General features: G+C 41.7%; 1 protein-coding gene across 7 annotated transcripts in view; it reads right to left on the bottom strand.

Moving 5' to 3' along the window:
* Positions 1-15545, bottom strand: part of LOC310922120 (highly divergent homeobox-like) — a 60248-nt gene that overhangs the window by 32163 nt on the left and 12540 nt on the right. For 5 of the 7 annotated variants that reach the window (XM_083882504.1, XM_083882501.1, XM_083882503.1 and 2 more), the window contains 4 exons: positions 12171-12415; positions 9100-9246; positions 6079-7203; positions 1412-1465 (listed from right to left, as the gene is read on the bottom strand). In XM_083882504.1, the coding sequence (XP_083738630.1) occupies positions 1412-1465; positions 6079-7203; positions 9100-9246 (1326 nt within the window). In that variant the 5' untranslated portion in view covers positions 12171-12415. The remainder of the gene's footprint in view (positions 1-1411; positions 1466-6078; positions 7204-9099; positions 9247-12170; positions 12416-15545) is intronic. The other 2 variants (XM_083882505.1, XM_083882502.1) reach the window with 1 other exon arrangement.

Consider the following 15545-nt stretch of genomic DNA (forward strand, 5'->3'; position numbering starts at 1 on the left):
TTGGCTCTGGCACTCACCTGACCCCCAGAACAGCACTGAACACTAAAAACAACCTCAGCAGCTGAATTTGTACCTGACAGGTCACACATTCGACCTGGATTACCTTACAACTGGATATTGGCTATGGATGGGGTGGCAGAGTACTGGGAGGGAGGGGGAAAACCTCCCCATTTAGCTGTGAAACTATCCAATGACACTTCCCAGCTCCTTGGTGAGATGCTCTAAAAGGTCTAAGTGATGCTCTAAGTGATAGAGGGGATGAGCCTTCCAGAAAAGAGCTGCATTTTAAAAAGCCTCCTCAAGAGAATTAGCACTTAGGAAAGAAAAAAGATGGATTGAGCACAACAGGGTTTGTATAAAAGTACCAGTTCCTCTGGGAGATGCTCTTATAAAGTGCTCTCTGTATAAAAAGAAGTGATTGTACCAAACTCGGCAGAAAGTGGAAGTGCTTCAGCTGAGACCTAGAAAAGGTCTGAGAGAAAACACCATTAATGTGATGGGCCTTAGATTCCTACTTATACAGGAAACACTGCCACACTCACACCTTTTGAAGACTAAAGAACAGAAAATAATCAAGAAAGGAAAACGTTGTGGTTACAGCAGGAGAAAGCAAGAAAAAGCTCTTCCATTGCCTAGACCTCGTTGCCAACACAGCAGCCACTGCCAGGGCACTGCCAGCTCCACAGACTGGGGAGTTTGGTTACCATGACAGACATTTCCCCAGTTGCTTCTGACAGAGCTGGAGTGATAGAGCAGCCCGTGGAGAGCCTGGCTGGATTTCTTGGTAAGGAGACAGAACTGACACCTCTTGAAAGACAAGCTGGAAATGCTGAGCAGGAACTAAACAAAAGAGTTGGGCAGAGGTTTTTTTCCCTGACAAAAGCTGTTTCATACCTTGTGTTATTGGTTTGGAGTTGTCTGTGAATTGAGAACACCAAACTGGATGATTCTGCTACTGTGAAATGACATTTATGTGGATAAAATTAGACTTGATCAAGTTCCTACAGCCAGCACTGACTAATTCTGTGCATGTGCAGAGAAGCTGCAGAGGGAGTTACTCTCTTAAGCATTCAGTTACCTCAATTAACAACCACTTCACTTTCAATATAAAAAACATATTCTGAGCTCCAAAGTCTCAGTCTTTATCAATTCAGATGTTGTATTTGAGCTAAGAGCACGATTCCTGCCTGGGCATCCCCTCACACTGGATTATGACCTGGACCTGCTTTTAAAGATAGACATCAACTTCACCTCAACTGAAACACTGCACCTGCAGATAATGTTTGTATGAAAGGAAAACAGGAAAAAAAACACCCAAGGTAAATAGAACTGACATTTTCAAAAATGCATTTTTATCAACTTTTCATTGCTTCACTTGATGCATCAGATACTTAAATGAAAATGTACTTACTGCTCTTTTTCTGGAACAACCTGTAATCCAAGGCACAGTAAGGTTTCCTGAAATCTGCAGAGGGGAAGGAGAAAACAGATCAGAAAACAAGAGCAGCTTAGGTTGCTGTGAGAGTCAATACTGAAACTTCAGCACTGTGCATTCAATTCTGACACCAATGTCTGTAAACAGGTTAAGATTTGAAACCAAAGCCACACTCACCTTTACTGCCAATAATAAAACACTGTTTCTTTGGGTGAGGGCAAGATAACAGTGACAACTTGGGTATTTCTGTACTTTTGGTACCCCAAAACTGTATTTCACAACAGCACTTTGCCTTTCCATCTGTCCCAAACTGGCAGGATGAGCAGATTGGAGTCAGACAAGGGCTGAGGACTGAGCTGCCCTCACATCTTTTTCAATTACATCACTTCAACTTCCAAAAAAAATGCTCTCATGTTTGTCACTGAGCTGTTCAATGTCTGATGTTAGATTTGAGTATCAGCAGAAAAATCAGGGATATCAGGATGGAGAAGGAAGGGGAAGAGGTGCGAAGGCAAAGGAGAGCTCTTTCCATTCTTATTGCTTCTCCATCATTCCCAGAGGTCAGACTTTATAAAACAAAAATCTCAGAGTGTTTTCCCTGACCATCTGAGGTATGTCATAGCCTGGAATATTTTAGGCTTATCTAAGATTCCATGTTCATCTTCTGCTGCAGACAAGCAATGCCTGAGAGACTAAACAGCTCTGGAGAGATCAATCACCCCAAGTCATTACACACACGTATGTGAGGAAAAAACCTGTGCACTTCTGCTGACTGAACCAAACTGCACTGAGAGTTTTTGCATTTACAAAGTGCTTCACTGATGGCTCTTGCAGGATAGCACAACAAGCACAGCAGCCCTGGTACAGATGTCTGGTGCACAAGCACGTAAAACACTTTTATTCTTCAAGCTTTTAGCTGGAAGCACTTGGAGTTCACCCAAGGTCAGACACTTTCTCACTACAGCACAAAGAGGGTTGAGGGGGGCTGGAAAGGAGCACCTCCCCTCCCAAGGGCCAGCCTGCATCAGGTTTTGAGCCTAAAATATTGATTTCTTCACTGCACACACACATTTTGGAAATTCTGTATAGAAAAGTTACATCTATTACAACCCTATATCCCACACAACAGCTTCACACCACAGAATCCACTGTAAAGGCACCCTGAGGAACCACCCAGGTGGCTCCTCTTCACTAATTTAAAGGGGGCTACAAAAAAAAAAGTGCTTTGTTGGAGAGGATGAAAGTTTAACAGGAGAGTTTTACAGAAATGAATGCTTAGCAGAAGGCTCTTTAGAAATGAAAGCAAGTTTTGATATAGAAGAATAAAAGAAGCTTCAAGCTAGAAACTGCTGAAGTAACAGTTACTGGATAACCTAAGGAAGCAAAGGTTAAGTCGAGCTGAAAGGAGGTTTTTTGACTAGAGCAAAGGTATGTTTGACCACAAAGAAAGAAAGATGTTTTTACCAAGTAAAGACAATTCTCAAGAAAAGCAGGGGATACCATAGGTAAACAGACATGCCGATGTAGCAAGTAGAGAAAAGATTTAGGAATTTTCCACTGCAAGAAAACAGAAAAACAACTTTAAGCTTAAACTGTAACATACTAACTTTTGTGATTGGGTAGTACTAACTATTGTATTGTAATGATAATAGCTAGCATAGGTTAGAAGGTATCGTGAAGGTATCGTAAAGGTATTGCGTATGATGCTGATTGGTTGTATGCATTAAGATGCTCTGTAAAGAAAAATATATAATGCATTGTAACGAGAACTAAGGTGGCTTCAGGTGTCACCTATAAGCTGATGCTGACAGCTATAGGCTTGGCTCTGGCACCCACGACTGCTGTTACACCATCTATGCAATAAACAGCATTTGAAAGAGCTGTCTGTTGTCCCAACATCCTTCTGAGACCACGTCGTCTTCTACAGTGCTTTTTTTATGGGAATAAAGCAAAATCTACCTGGCAGAGCATTAAGGGTTGCTGGGAAGACAAATGCACACAGTTCTGAAAGGGATGAGGCCAAAACCAGCCTAGCTCATCTCAAGAGAAGTCCCTGAAAGACAACATGTATGGCACTGTTCTGAGCTGCCTTTGTCAAACAGGCACAAGGGCTGGGCTTGGAAACAAAGTAAATAAAAATACACACATTCTCAACAGTGTTCTTGTCCCTTAGGGTCGGGGAAAGGAACCAAGACTAAATCCCAATTCAGTCTGGAGGACAGCACAGATAACCTCTCTACTTCAACATACTCAAAGTCAAACTAAGACAAGCAAGTAGGCTGAAGAATTTGTTTACTGAAACTGCTCAGGCATTAAAATTGATCACTTAAATAAATTTAGTCTTAAGTTACACTAACATGAATTTGATTAACTGAACCAGTAAGGAAGCTAAAACTAATTGCTAATTAGATACCCCACCAACATATGATAGTAATTACTTCATCAAAACATGAATCACACAGTCCTGACTTTGAAGAAGCATCTACTTGAATGTTCAACTACTCCAATAATCATTTAGCTCAGGTTTAATCTATTTTTAAATTCAAGAAGATTTCCCCAAGTTTAAGGATTTTCATCTCTGTGCTGATGGATAAATTAGCTAAACATAGGCAATAAAATTAACATAAACTGACTACAAAACAATGAAGTGTCATCCTGTACAAGCCTAAAAGGATTCAAGACAGCACCTTAGAAAGTCTCCAATACCCAGAAGTGTCACCTCAGGGGTTCACAGGGTGCATGCTCACAGCAATAAGGGAATTAACAGCATCCTGTTTAGCTTTTCCAAAGTTTTAAACTCTGGAATGTCAAAGGATATGACAGGAAACAGAAGCTCCCTCCATTCACATTCCAAATCCAAAGAACAGGGTGTCTGAGACAGGCATGGAGGTCAGCTGCGATACAGATGAATTCCTCACTTATCAAAAAAACAGGTACGTTGTTACAATAGGGGGAAGTAAAAAAAAAAAAAAAAAACCACCCAAAAAACCCCAAAAAAACAAACAAAAAAAACCAACCCAACAACAACAACAAAACCGAAAACAAAGTTCCAGAGATCTTATTGTGATCCATAAAACACCACATGGAGAGATAAAATATCATCTACCATGAACTGTTCTAGCTCTTCAAAGACTCAATTCCTACCCCATCTAACCCCAAAACAAAGTTATTCTGAATTTCATTTTAAAAAAATTAAAAATAGAAGAAATCAATCTCTCTGATGCTTTTTCAAGAGTGAAATAAAGCACCATGAGCACACAGCTGATGGAGGCATCAGTAATGGATTTCCCTTCATGAAACTTAAAAAAAAGTCCTTAACTCAATAGTAAGCACTTTTACCAACCCTTTATTGGACTGATCTGCACATTTACAGCTTTTCTTCTCCCGTGAAACTGGGATGACAAAAGTAAACAGCATTTCAGGAATTCTATAACCAAGTAAGAAAAGTAACAGCAAACACTGAGAGACTGTGTGAGAATAAAGGAGAGAACAGCTCATCTGATGTGCCATCTACTCCTCAGAATTTACTCTCCGTTCATCAAACCTCTGGTTTACCCAGAAAAGTAATAATTCAGGTGAAAAGTGGCTCTGACTTGGACTCTGAAGCTTTCTTTCAAATGGCCACATGAGATAGGAACAAGTCAGGAAAAAAAGAAGAGAAAAACTAAAAAAAACTACAAAAACATGACTCACCAAGTCTTTTTCTCTATCCTGGTGAGCAAAGCACAGGAAAAGCCGATACGCTGTCAACATGGTTTATTTTCAGGATAAAATAAAAAGGCAATAACAGGCAAATGCATGCAGGTGACACACAGAAAATCACATCCTGACAGCCTTAAAAGACTTTTACCTCAGTGTCTCCAGGCTATGTCATACCAGATGGTGTAAAAATCCATGAAAAATACCAGTTTGGATGTTTCCTGCACAAGTATCTCTCCCCTTGTAATACCAAAAACTAAAAAAATGTGTCAAGTGTTGCAGTTTCTCCTAAACATCTTTTAGTTCTTCAATGATCTGCATTTAATTTCCCCTCAGTATCACTAAAGAGATTTTAGTACAGGAAGAGGAATAAAGGGATTGAATGTAAAACTGATTATTTGAATTAGATGTGGTGGGAAAGTAAGCTAACTCCCTGACAGGGGATCCTAATCCCTGAGAGAACACAGGTCCAGAGACTGCCACCTGCACAGGGGGTACAGGATTCCAAGCTAACATCAATGGGGTGAGCAAATGCACAAATGTCAGCATGAAACCATGTCTTGTGCCACGTGTGATGTGTGTCTGCAGGGGAACACTCAGGGAATGGCTATGGCATGTGATGGAAAGCCAGGGCAGGACAACACAGGCTTGAGCAACCACCAGCTTGTAAGTATGACCCTCCTGCAGCCAAAATTTAGCCAATCCTCATGGATCTTCAATATATGGCTATCAGGGGCTCAGTTGCACAGGTAGAAGTGTTACCACACTGCAGTGCTGCCTGCACTGAGTTTGAGAAGGAATTGTCTCCACTGAAAGGCATAAAAGGAGCATAGTCTGCAGAAAGGTGAACCTATTGCTTAATAACTACCAACTTTGAAAGGAAACAGCATTTAGCTACAACCTTGGCTTTGAGGTTTGAAGACAGAGATAAACTGATGGATTACCTGGTAATTATTTTGGTTTTGTGACAGCCTCACTTGACTTGAAGATGTGAAATGAGGAGAAAAGGTACTTCTGGCTGCGCTCGCAGTGTTATAAATCGTGCTGGATGTGGTGTGCAATGAGGTCTGTGCAGGCAGGTGGAACTCTCTGCTGTGGTAGAGGAGATTGTCAGGCACATCCCTGGCACTGCCCAGCTGTACCCCACAGCCCCCACTGTGGCCCGGCCCGGCCACGGCCGCGCTTTGGTTGTACCCGTGGCTGGAGCTGCTGCTCTCACAGTATCTGGAGTAGCTCTGGATCTGTGCTCCCATGGAGGCCAGCTCCTCCTCCCGGGCGTACTCGTCATCCACGTTACCCGTCTCCATTGCGATGGACAGGCAGCCGCCCTCCAGGGAGGGATGTTTCTGCGTTGTGCTCCCCGCCACGAGCCGCTGGGGCTGGTCTGTGACAGCCAGCGAGAACACCTCGCGTATCTCCAGGTTCTGGGTGCCGCAGGTGGGGTCCCTGGGGTAAGCCCTGGGCCCGGGGGGCACATGTGACACCAGGGCTGTGTGCTCAGGTTTCTGCAAGCGCTGGCACCCCAAGGGCTCGGCCTTGCAGGGCCTGTGGCAAATCATGGGTTTCTGAGGTAACACCAGCTCTGCTGTCTGCACCGAGGAGCTGCCGTAGCTTTTCTTCGTGTGACTGTAGATGGAGTTTGCGGAATTGAGCATGCTCGTTTGCCTGGACAGAATAATGGTCTTTTCCCCCACTAAGAGGGAAGCGTTTTTACAGTGGGGTACTTGCTGTCCCAGAGGGATGTGCTGCTGCTGGAAGTCTGCATCACTCTTGCCCGGGAGCCGTGAGATGGAGGTTTTGCGTAGCTCTGCCACGGAGGCGTTCGTGTGCTTGGTGGCTCCAGGCCGGCCCGACGAGCTGGCAGGGCTGTAGATACCAGTCACTATCACGTCATTGTTAGAAGAGGTCCAAGAGGATTGCTGGCTTTGGGTTCGAGCAATATTTACCACATTTCTCACTGCTGCTTCTGGGGGCATGGAGGTAGTGGCAGGGGCAGTCCCTGGGGGGATGCCCCCAGATTCCATGGCACTCTTGCTGCTCATCTTCCGCCGCTTGTTGCCAACCCACGTCTGCAAACAATGGCAGCAACAACAGCAAATACAAAATGAGGCGTCAAAGAGGCAGAAAAAAATTAGCAATTCCATTTTTAAGCAGATATGATGACATGTTAAGTGTTTGAGTTGAGATCTAAGTTTACAAATATGTAAATCATGTACTGATTATGCTGTGAACATGACAGGGTGAAATACAGACCTGAACAATACAGGGTAGAAATCCAGGCCTCTCCTCCTTGGGATCCACAACTCATACACAGGACAACCCCAGCCTTAATTCTGAAGCCCCAGCTTCTCAAAAATTCTGAGACTCTCATGCCTCCTGTCTTGAACTTACCCTCAAGATTTATTTAATTAATATCACCATGACTGATTTCCTACAGGAAAACAAACATCCCTGCCATACACAATTCCACTCTACTAATTTTTTTGTCAGATTTTACAAAATGTCTAATTTGAGGCACAATTTGTAACATGCAGTAAAATGTCAGTTACTGGTCAGCTTTGTCTCTGATGAGAGTCCCATTCTCCTGACCAATTGTATTTAGGGAATTCATGTGCCTATTATAATCCTATCCACAAGTGCCAGCTTCAACTCAAGTATCATTTTGCAGAGAACTAATCACCAACCAAGAGTTTTATAGGAAAAAAAGAAAAAAAGGAAAAAAGGGGGCATTAGGAGAAGCAGAAATGAGGGGTGTAAGGAAGAGAAAGTTAAGATCATGCCAAAATATGACAAATGCAGGACAAACACTGGTTCTGTTTCCATTGCACTTCCTAAGTAAGAAAAAGTTTAAGTGCTGCAAATCAGGGCTCAGAAAGGGAACACAAGGAATGATACTTGATTGCAGGAAGGAAAATGAAGAGGGAAAGGAAACATGAAGATGGAGAGAACTGCAAGGAGAGGGGAGCTGGGCTGCCTCCTCTAGGACATTCAATCAGCACAAAAATAGCAAACCAGCCCTGGCTCCACCATCAGCATCCAGATTCCTGTTACAACTGCCTGCCTGCCCCAGGAGCCTGAATCCCTGGCTGACTTTCACAGCTTCTATCACCTCGAGCTGAGAAAGTAACTTCTAATGTTTCCAGAGTGTTCTGAGGGAAGGGAATACAGGTAAGAATTTGGGAGCAGGGTTGTTATTGTCAATGTGTCACTGTTAAACCAATTAAAAACCAACCTAGACTGGTCCCACTTGCTCCTCCTCAGTGTCCAGTGTCACAGCAGCTCCTGGGAGCTCCACTACCCTTTGTTATTTTTCCATCTAATGCCTCAGGATTTCTATTTCTGCCCTCAGACAACAGCCATTTTTTGCCTAGTGTTTCACAAAGGGATTATTATTTCCCCTCCCATGGAATTCATAGACTCTGGAAGAGCTCCTGTTAGCACTGGGACATTCTTGTTTTACAGGAAAATAATGTCCTCACTGTAAATAAACACAAGGGATCACAATATTTATGATTGTGATGTGGAATACAAGTGTGACAGAGTGCATCAAAAGAAATAGTTTCACAATTGTTTCCCCCAAATATATTAATTTATAGAAACTTATTTAGCTTAAAAATAGTTTTTGATAACATGACCTTGCTTTGATACAATACATCATACAAAGTTTCTATAGGGGAAACCAACTTATAATTTTATGAATAATAATTTTAAAAATCCCAACAAAAGACAAAGAACAAAAATTACTTCTTGTGCAACCCAAGCCCCTGCTAAGTTCAACAGTCATGTAAAGATATTTCAGTGAAAACAAACTCTAAATAGGCTCACTGGGTAAAAATGAATGTCACACACACACACTGAAGTCTGATTTAAGACAAGGATAAGGTTAGAGACTCCAGACCTCTCTATATTTTATGTAAAGCAATGAATGTGTATGCTTAATGAATTTGGAAGGCTCCAGTACTTACCCTGACCACACTGAAATCCAGTTTAGTTTCTTGTGCACACTGTAAAATGAGCTGAAAGCAATTTTTACTTTGATTTGTCATTCCATTTTCATAGTAACGCTGTAATATCCTTTGTTGCTCTACAGTAAATACAGAACGCAGATTCATCTGAAAGGAAAAGGAGATACTATGAAAGCTGGAATGGAAACTGTAACACTTTCAGGATGCACAGGCTCTCATTTGTGCCTGTGATAATGCAGAGGATTGACATGCTTTCTCTACAGAATCTTTTACCAACATGCTTCCTGACTTTCCAAGGAACCCTCTTGCAATCAGCATTGTGACAGACTCAGGCTGAACAGGTGAAATGGACATTTGGAACAACAGTGACTGCTTTTTATAAATAAATAAATATTCCATGATATTGCTAAGTCCAGGAGGCTCTACTTTGAAAGAAAAAGTTTCTCCTCTAAAAATATAAATGAATTAAAGGCATTAGGTGAAACAGAGAAACATCAGCAGCTCCAATATTGGCAGGTCTGTTTCCCATCTCTAAGAACAAAATAGACGCAATCTGGTATAAAATCAAGGTAACTATTTGACATGAGTAAAGTTTCCACTGTCTCCAACTTCAGCAATTCCTGCACTCCACAAGAGCCGGTCCTTTTGCTGTGTCAGTGTTAGCGTTGAAACACATAATCACAGAATGATTATATGCAAGTGCTTTTATTGAAGAGCTCTGGGAATCAGGGGTACACCCCAAATCTGACTCCAACATGGATTCAAGATGGACATGTTTTTATACCCTTTCGTTATATAACTATATATTAATTATTAAACCCATATTGTTCTATTGTATACATTGATCTTATCCAAGCATGAATTCTTGTAGTTTTCATCAGGCTCCCCAAACATCATTTCTCATGATTCTTATTACGATTAAACAATAATCATATTCAATTACCAAACAATCATTACATTTAACAATCATATCATTTATCATATGATGATTATGCAGGTGCAGTTTCACATGATCTAGTAAAGACAAAGCCTAACCTTTGTTCCCAGGGCCTACCCAGCCCTTGTTCCCTTTCCCAGGCCTACCCAGGCCCAATCTTTCTTTCCACACCCCCTTGAATCTATTGTATACAATTCCCATGATTTTAGAAATATTTTAACCCTATGCTATCATTTCCCCCCTTTGAAAGTATTTTCACTTCACTATAATAAGTGTAAATGCTTTGACTTGATACAGTCCTTTTGGCTTCTGAGTCTATATTTGATGTTCGTCTTCAAATCCATGGTTGTTATAACCGTTGTCGTGGGTGTTGTCACGAACCGGGGAACCTGAAAATGATGGGTGTGCATTCCTGTCCCATGTCAGTGCTTTCATTATCTTCTGTTTCCAGGATGTCTTTTTCTGTATTTCTCTTTTTAGGATGCTGTAGACTAACCAAATCACTAAGAACATGATTAGCAAGATTATCAAACTCTTAATGATAGACTTAATCCATGAACTCACATTCCATCCTAACCCTTTGAAGATTTTGTCCAACCAGCTGGTAGTCAAGTCTTTTCGTTCTTCTTGTGCCTCATGCTCTATTTGTTTCAACTGATTGATATCATATTCTACATCTGCAGTTATGTTTGGGATGTGGATGCAGCAATGATCAATTTGTCCTTTTAAAAATCCACACACTCCATGGCCTTTCAGGAGTATCATATATAAGGCCAGTCGATTTTGTAAAGTAATTTTCGTGGTGGCTTGTAATTGCACGTCTAGTTCCTAAATCCTTCTTGGGTGACTCTTGCTAGTCTATCTACTTGACCTGTAAGTTTATACAACATTTCTTTATTTCAGTAGTTTGCTATAGGACCGAATAAAGACTCTAGGGCCCACCCAAACTCCACTTCACTAGAAAGTTCTCGCCAAGTTTCATCTTGATTTCCATTGTCTGGAACTTCTTGTCTTGTTCTTATCTGCAGAAGTTCGTGTTTTCCATTAAATGGGGACTTTTTCCAAATTGGACATAAAGTAGGGAGGCCCAGAGTAATTTCTTTTACTTTCCCGTCTACAGGCAGATGTGTCGTCCAGGTACCATCACTTGTTGCCCATACAAATTGTCCTGGACTTTGGATTGTACTCTTACCACATCCCACTATTATCTTATAATCTACTTTACCTTATTTGTGTTTGATCCCTCAGCAGGCACAACCAATTTGCAAGGCTACTGCCAATGGTGGCATTTGTTTTATCTCTATGTCGTCAGAAGCGCGATCATAAGTTTTATTACATGCCCACCAACTTACTTTATCTGCCTTCATTCTACTACTAGTGGCAGTGTTCATTACTGCTGGATCTGTTTTATTCTCAGGGCCTTCCCATTTAATGCACCAAGGGGTGTTTGCCATATATTGAAATTTCTGAAGTATACTCATGGACCACGTACTGTCCCAGGGTTACATTTGACCTTTCCAATCTTTTTCCTCACACTTCCATACAAGAGTGGTCTCTGTGATATTCTCTTTAATCTTTTCATAGTGTGGCAAGAAGCATTACCAGTTTGCAAGGTTTTGGTCTTTAACCCACCACTCTATGATTTGTCCTACCTTTCCATGACTTAAAATACAGTCCTGTTTCCTCAGAGGCCTTATCCATTCCCCTATTACTTTCCAGGTCTCTTTGACTACTTGCCTCGATTCTGATACTTGTTTACATGCAATTGTTTTGTGTTTTTTGTATTTCAGGTAATTTTGACATTATGATTCCTCAGCTAATTGGGTCTCCCGCTGCCTTCGGTATTGTCAGACAGGCTGTTATTCTCCTGGTGTTTTGCATTTTGGCAAAGTCTTTGACTAATCCAATCATTACATTCTCAGCCCGAATTGCATTGGAAACCTTTATCACCTGCCTGTACCTCCCTCTTCATTCTAGAATGAAGAGTGGTCAGTTGATCTTTTTGCATTCCATATCCCAAGGCAACATCAATTCCAGCTGGTGACATTAATAACCATAAAATGAGCATTGGCACAATTACTGATATCATTTGAAACAATTAAACACATCTTATCTGCAGCTTTGTTGGTCCTACAGTTTGTGCAGTCCACAGTCCAGGACAGACTTTCTTCACTCGGGTGTAGTGTATCCAGGGATCTACTCCAGCCACCTTGACTGCTGTAAAAGTGGTCAACAGCACCTGATAGGGTCCACTCCACCTCTCTTTTAATGGTTCTTCATTCCAAGTCTTAATGTATACATCATCTCCTGGACATATGTCGTGGACTGGATTCTCGAGAGTCAGCGGCCTATTCCACACGAGGGTGCTCCGAAGCCGAGCTAAAGTTTTCCCAAGAGACAGAACATAATTATACACTTCCTGCTTCCCTGTGACATGTACATTTGGATTAGGTTCAGGAGATTCATGTGGTTTCCCATACAGTATCTCATAAGGACTGACTGACATCCCACTCCTAGGCTTTATTTGAATTCTCAACAGTGCTATGGGTAAAGCTTGTGGCCACTGCAGTTTGGCTTCTTGGCATATTTTATTGATTTACCTCTTTAGTATCTGATTCATCCTCTCTACCTGTCCACTTGACTGGGGTCTCCATGGTGTGTGGAGGTCCCAAGTTATTCTTAGCAACCTACTTACTTCTTTTACCACTGTGGCTATAAAATGTGGGCTCCTATCTGATGATATCTCTATAGGCACCCTAAATCTGGGAATGATATCTTGTAGTAACCATTTAACTGTTTCTTTTGCTTGATTTGAGCGACAGGGAAGGGCTTCTGGCCATCCAGAAAATGTGTCAACCCCCACTAACAGATATTTGTATCCTCAAGTTCTTGGTAACTCTACAAAATCTACCTGCCAATAGTCTCCTGGTTCTATCCCTACCCGAATTCTTCCTAGCTGTGCCTGTTGTCTAGCCACTGGGTTGTTTCTCAAGCAAATCTCACATTTTGTCATTACTGATTTTGCCACTGTCAACATTCGTACCGAGATTAAATTTTATTTTAGCAATTTCACCAATGCTTCTGCACCCCAATGACATTCATTATGTTTAATTTGTAGAACTTCTCTCATTATTGGGGGAGTACCACTATTTGCCCTTGTGTAGTTACATACCACCCTTCTGAATTCTTTTGTGCATTCAGCAAACGTCCCAATCTCTTGTCTTCTGCTGAATATTTTGGTTTTGGAGGCAAATTGAATTTAGATACATTAAGTTTTAAAGGTATCAATGCCATTGCTGTTTGCACCTTTCGAGCAACCTGTCGGGCTGTCCAGTCTGCCTTTCGATTTCTCTCACAAATTTTGGAACTTCCTGATTGGTGTGCTTTACAGTGTATAATTGCCACTTGCTCAGGTTTTTGTACTGCTTTTATCAATTGCAAGATTGCATCTTGATAGTTAATGTGCATACCCTGAGAAGACAATGGTCCTCTTTCTTTCCACAGTGCTCCATGCACGTGCACCACTCCAAAAGCATATTTTGAGTCAGTCCATATGTTTACCTTTTTCCCTTCACTCAATTCTAGTGCTCTGGTTAAGGCAACTAGTTCTGCCCTTTGGGCAGATGTATTTGATGGTAATGCTTTTGTTTCCACTACTGTACTGATTGTTGTTACCGCATATCCAGCATATCTGGTTCTGTTCTCTACAAAGCTGCTTCTGTCTGTGAATAACTCTCACTCTGGTTGCTCTAATGGGTCATCTTTCAGGTCTTCTCTTGCCGAATAGGTGTACTCTATTACTTCTACACAGTCATGCTCTAATAGGCCTTCTTCAGTTGTGGCACCTAGAAACAAGGCTGGATTCAAAAGGTTAGTTGTCTTTAATGTAACATCATCCTGCTCGGTCAGGATTACCTGGAATTTTATCATCCTGCTTGGAGATAGCCAATGGCCCCCCTTTTGCTCTAAAACGGTGGTTACCATGTGTGGCACATAGACATCTATGTGTTTTCCCATTGTGAGCTTCCTGGCTTCTTGTATCAACATTACAGTGGCTGTAACTGCCCGCAGACATGAAGGCCATCCGGCACTTAGATTATCAAGTTGTTTGAAGAAATAGCCCACCGGCCTTTTCCAGCTTCTCAAACCTTGGGTCAGGACTCCCAGTGCCAGGTGCAGCCTTTCATGTACAAACAGCTGAAAGTCTTTAGACAGATCAGGTAACCCTAACGCTGGGGCAGTCGCCAGTGCTTCTTTTAATTTTAGGAAGGCCTCTTTCTGTGGTTTGCCCTAGGTGAACGGCTGCGTCTTCTGAGCTTCATACAGGGGTTTCGCAATTAGCCCATAGTCCATGATCCACAGACGACACCATCCTGCCATCCCAAGGAAGACTCGCAGCTTGTGGAGATTCTGGGGCTCTGGAATGGCACAAATAGCTTGGATACGGTTAGTACCCAGTTTTCTCTGTCCTTGTGAGATTTCACATCCCAGGTAAATTACAGTCTGTTGGGAAATTTGTACCTTTTCTCTAGACACTTTGTATCCTCCCATTCCCAGTGAATTTAAAATCTCAATTGTTATCTTTATGCAGGTTGCCTTTTCTTCTGTCGCTATCAGTATATCATCAACATACTGCAACAAAAGGTATTGATCTCTCAGTACTTGCCCCTCTTTGGTCCAGATCTCCAGTTCCTTTGCCAGTTGGTTTCTGAATAGGGTGGGACTGTTCCTAAATCCTTGGGGTATTCGCATCCAGGTGAGCTGGGTCTTTCTTCCATTTCCTGGATTTTCCCACTCAAAGGCAGTTTCCTACTTTCTTTGTCAAGGGGTATGCAGAAAAAGGCATCTTTTAGATCAATTATGGTAAACCATTTATATATCTCTTTTACGGATGTTAACAATGTGTAGGGATTGGCAACCACTGGATAAATGTCTTTGGTTATTTTATTTATTGCCCTTAGATCCTGTACTAGCCTATAATCCCCATTGGGTTTCTTTACTGGGAATACTGGTGTATTATATTCTGATTCATATTCTTCTAGAATTTGATATTTTAAGAATTTATCAATAGTCTTTGCTATTCCTTGCCGTGCTTCTGTTTTTATAGGATACTGTTTGACCTGTACAGCTTTTGCCCCCTCTCTTAATTCCACATGAACTGGTTGTGCTGGTTTAGATTTTCCAGGTATATCTGTTTCCCATACAGAGGGGATTACTGCATCTTCTACTTCCCTAGGGATTGTACAAACCAGTTTCTCTTTTATCATTAATTTTTTTCCTATCTTTGACTCAGGCACCTTCATTAATAGTTCCCCATTTTGAAAGGTTATTACTGCATCAAGCTTTGCCAATAAATCTCGACCTAAGAGTGGAATAGGGCATTCAGGCACATACAAGAACTCATGGCTTAATACTTTGTTCCCAAAACACAAATCTAAGGGTTGTAAAAATGGCCAATTTTCCTCCTTCCCTGTGGCTCCAACTGTTGTGGTTGATTTGTTCCCGATTC

This window comes from Zosterops lateralis (assembly GCF_965231275.1).
Source record: "Zosterops lateralis genome assembly, chromosome: W".
In the NCBI taxonomy this organism is placed as follows: domain Eukaryota; kingdom Metazoa; phylum Chordata; class Aves; order Passeriformes; family Zosteropidae; genus Zosterops; species Zosterops lateralis.